The sequence below is a fragment of the Lepisma saccharinum genome, chromosome 6 (assembly GCF_977018435.1).
Source record: "Lepisma saccharinum chromosome 6, izLepSacc3.1, whole genome shotgun sequence".
Classification (NCBI taxonomy): domain Eukaryota; kingdom Metazoa; phylum Arthropoda; class Insecta; order Zygentoma; family Lepismatidae; genus Lepisma; species Lepisma saccharinum.
The window spans coordinates 37946069-37950409 of NC_139234.1; the positions used below are offsets into that span (position 1 = coordinate 37946069).

The 4341-nt window shown below is 37.0% G+C and overlaps 1 protein-coding gene across 1 annotated transcript; it reads left to right on the forward strand.

Annotated features, from left to right (window-relative positions):
• The first annotated feature begins 2316 nt into the window (after positions 1-2316).
• Positions 2317-3972, forward strand: LOC145989045 (uncharacterized). The gene has a single exon (XM_083124342.1). It carries the CDS (start codon positions 2317-2319, stop codon positions 3970-3972), a length of 1656 nt encoding a protein of 551 aa, XP_082980468.1.
• The last annotated feature ends 369 nt before the right edge of the window (positions 3973-4341 follow it).

Here is a 4341-nt window from a genome sequence, read left to right on the forward strand (position 1 = left end):
GAAGATGCGTAAAGGCTTCTGCCAGAAGTTTCTTTTGTTTGTGGTCACTCTATGGAAGGGAATATTGCAAAACTGTCTGTTCACACACACACACACACACACGTGAATGACAAATTGACGAGATAAATCGAAACTTTTTGTCTTGATTGTTATTATCCATCATTCATAACCTGTCTTGACAATATCTTACGTTCAATTATGAAGAAAAGTAATTCAGAATCAGCTTAGACGAGTTTAATTAGATTGTATTGTTTGCACGTTATTGGTGACGCACTAAATTATGTTTACGTGTGCATAGCATAACTAATTGCGATTCTCTGTCATGATGTCTACTTCAGAGAATGAGTGGTCAACAATGTAATCCTTCACGTTTGCTATTGACGAGACAACCGGACAGATACTATAAGGAAAGTGTTATAACTGATGATGTTGGGTCAAATGATGAAAATAATCTTGTAATGGATCTGCCGGATTGTTTTCTTCTGCAGCGTCCTGTCACTTTTTGTGTTGTTGACGAGAACGTAATAACTGTGTTTACGCGACATTAACTTCAGCCATTTGAAAAGAATGGCCATCAAAATAAGTGGAGCAGCCTTAATTGTGTACTCCAACAAAGTTTGAAGTTTTCTTCCCATCTTTCTGGAAGTATGTTAAACGTATTGAATGTGTTCCAAAGTAAGTTTTAAGACTACTTCGTACATCTTCTTCTTATATATACATATATATTTCATATATATAAAAATGGATGTATGTGTGTGTTAGAATTCATTATTTTCCTGTCTAATACAAGATTGGGATAAATAAATACCAGGGCAAAGCCGGGTAATCAGGTAGTATACATATAATAAGGGGCTCCGTGTTCGAATCCTGGATTTGGCATTGCCGTTCTTTGTGAGTAGCCCTTTATCAATTTCATTATATCATCACTCATCCTCATCTTCGCGATTAACACATACTTTTAAATTTACTTCTATTTTTTAAAACTTATTTCGAGTTTGCTTACGGACATTTCCATTACCTTTTTTTAGTAACGAGTACTGTATATGTTTTTTAATGTTTGTGTGTTTTCTATATCATGTGTGTCATTAAATCAAAATAATAAACATACTATTATAAATTTTTGCACCGTTCCTAACCGAATTTTAAAACCTGCAATGGTATGGTAGAGTCGGTCATACATTAGAAATGTATCTAATTATTTTCAGCTTTAATTCTTGCAGTCACTCGTCGTTTTTTCATCTTTAATGGCTAGGAGCACCTTTGAATAAAATCAACTTTCAGTGGACACATCATCATAACTTTCAGATATGTCTGCTTCATGCTGTTATAACTTCATTTTTGATTTGCTTAACTTTGTGTTTGCATCCAACTGCAGAGTGAATATAACTACTGCACTTTCTACGTCACTTAACGATATGCTAAAGACAGTGGCGGCGATTGGGTTCCAAAACCGGGGGTGCAAGGTGCCAAAACGGGGGGGGGGGGGTCAAATACAGTATATCTTCCTTTTGTATATAAGGTTTACCATAGTGCGGGGACAAAGTGGCGAAAAGGGGCGCCAGTTGCCCCCTCGCCCCCACTGGATAAAGATAATGCTTATTTCCTATTACGCTTCTTGTACTGATATGCTTCCTATACTTCCTTCACCTCTTTTCATCAGTAACTCATTTAATCTCACTGGACTATATTTTCCTTATTAGCAGAGGAAACAGCACTCAAACTTGAATTCTAATTTCGTGTCATACTTGCTGTTGCTGCACAACCAATTTCAACAGCTCTGTCTTGTAATCGGTCACCCTCCCGTATTAATCCATATTGTAAGTTCTTAACAGAGTGGATAAAAAGCATGATTTTTTATTATTAAAAATCAGTTTTTTTATTTTTTTATTGAAATTGGATTTTTTGTTTCTATGGATTTTTTATTTTTTTAAAAAAAAGCTTAAAATTGCTTAGCACGTTTGATGAACAGTAGATATTCAGTAATTACATGTATGGTTTAGAATTATATACTGAATAAAATTTATTATTATTTTAATTTCAGTTGCTAGAAATATGGATAGAGCCACAAAACAATATTTAGCTCTCATCAACATAGTGTTAGTAGCAGCTGTTGTTGAAGGGAAATTTACAACTATTACCCACATGGAAGCATCACCCAACAGCCTGGTTGAATGTGTATCTAATATTTTGGATAACCATTTCAACTCCACACAAACTCTTCTAGTCTTCGAAGGAGAAGGGACAGACAATGTTGCTGCCGAAATATGTAAACGCCACACATGACCAGTGATCAGACTGCAATTGGAGAGTGTGGAAATGGTAGGAGAATTGTTGTATTCGGATCGATTCCATGGACTCTCTGGGGTTGATTGCCTATTCCTCGTGAAAGAGATCGATGATATCCAGTTGTTAATGGGAAACAGTAGTAGTTTCGAAGAATTTGAATCTCACGTTAAGTTCTTGATAGTATCTACAAGTGGACACCGCGTACAAGACTCTTTGCAATCTCTTTTCAATGAATTGTGGGAATATGAAGTTGTCAACGTAATTGTTGTTTCACACGATGTGAATGGGAAAGGGATCTTTACGGTGTACACATATTCTCCCTATTCACAGACACACTGCAGTTCGGTTGGGAAAGAAGTTGTACTGGATATCTGGGAAGGAGACCATTTTGCTTCAGGGGCGGACCTCTATCCCAATAAGTTGAAGAACCTGCATGGATGTCCCCTGTCCTTCAGGGTACGATTTGATGAGTCGTGGTTTACCCGCGTGAGGAAAACCAATGGGAAACTAATGTTCAGTGGCGAATATGGAACGATTTTAAGAGCTTGGTCAGAAGAAATGAACTTCACTTTGTACACAAACGGGAAGCCAGTTTCTAGTGCATTCAATGAAAGTGATAATCTGCATGAAAATCCAATTCAGGAATTACTTGATTTGTATGTCGGAAAATACGTTGTTTACTGTGTGGTATCTATTTGTAACCCACAATTGTTACAGAATTTCGACTTTGTACTCACTAGGCGTTTCGTGAGAACAGCATGGATTGTGCCTTTGTCCAGTGTATATCCTTTCTGGATGAACATAATTCTCCCGTTTAAAATTCTCTCCTGGATTCTTACGGCAGCTACTTACATTCTGATCATCTGTTTCACGAGAATTTCCAAGCACCTGCAGGATAGAGATATGTACCTCTACCGCTACCCATTTCTCTACAATCTTTCTGTTCTGTTGGGAATCTCGGTGCAAACATATCCACCTTCTTCCCTTACAAGAATAGTCATGTTTATCTGGGTGTTTGCGTCACTGATATTGAGCACAAGCTACCAGGCAACTCTATTTGGTTTCATCACAAAGCCTCACAGATATCCCCAAATAAACAGCATGAAAGATTTAGTAGAGTCAGAACTTCCATACGGAGGTCCACGTTTCTATCTTGCAATGTTTGAAGACGGAGAAGACCAAGTGTCTAGGAAGATTTATGAAAATTGGGTCGCAGATGAAGATCCTTTCAAACGAGTGCAAAGACAGTGGAAGTTTGCCTTTCCGTATGATACTGACATTGCACTTTTAAAAGCATATCGTAACTTACTCTTGGATCAGTATGGAAAACCTTCGTTCCATATCACACGGGAGAAATTGAATTCATTACACTTAATGTTTTTGTTGCGTCCTCATTCTCCATTTACAGCCCCCTTTAACCAAATTATTGACCGTTGCTTTGAAGCAGGTTTACAAGGGAAATGGAAGGAAGTCGCTGAATTGAAGGTCATTATGAAGGCGAAGAAGAAATTCAGATTTGAATTTCATGAATCAAATGTTGTTATAAGTTTGGAACACCTGATGAGTGCCTTTGTATTACTAGGGATAGGGACGGTTCTAAGCATATTAGGTCTGATAGTTGAAACAATTTCTAAGTTCTTAATGGGAAGGAAAGTACTCAGATTAGGATGCAAAAAGAAAACTTAACCTAAATTTAGAAGTTAGAGGATGTAACGTGAATAATGTAATTAAGAATTATTGCTTATTAGTTGTACGTATATGTATATATTTATGAGAGGTTTGCCTTAGCTTGTGATTCCAATTGATGAAATGTCACATAAAGTGCAAAGAGGTCTATAGGGTTAAGTACATATAAATATAAAAATATCAATTGTTGTTGGTAATTTTTATTAGTGATACAAGTAATGCTTTGAAGTATACACAATGTTTACAATCAGGGTGCGAAATCCTGGGGGGACGGGGGGATTTCCCCCACCAACAATACTGGCCTCTAAAATCCCCCCACCAAAAATTTCCGGGGGGAGTTTTTGTTAAAACAACAAAAGACTAACAAAT

Excerpts from the sequence above, each read along its gene's own strand:
- LOC145989045 (XM_083124342.1), top strand. The coding sequence starts at position 2,317 with ATGGTAGGAGAATTGTTGTATTCGGATCGATTCCATGGACTCTCTGGG.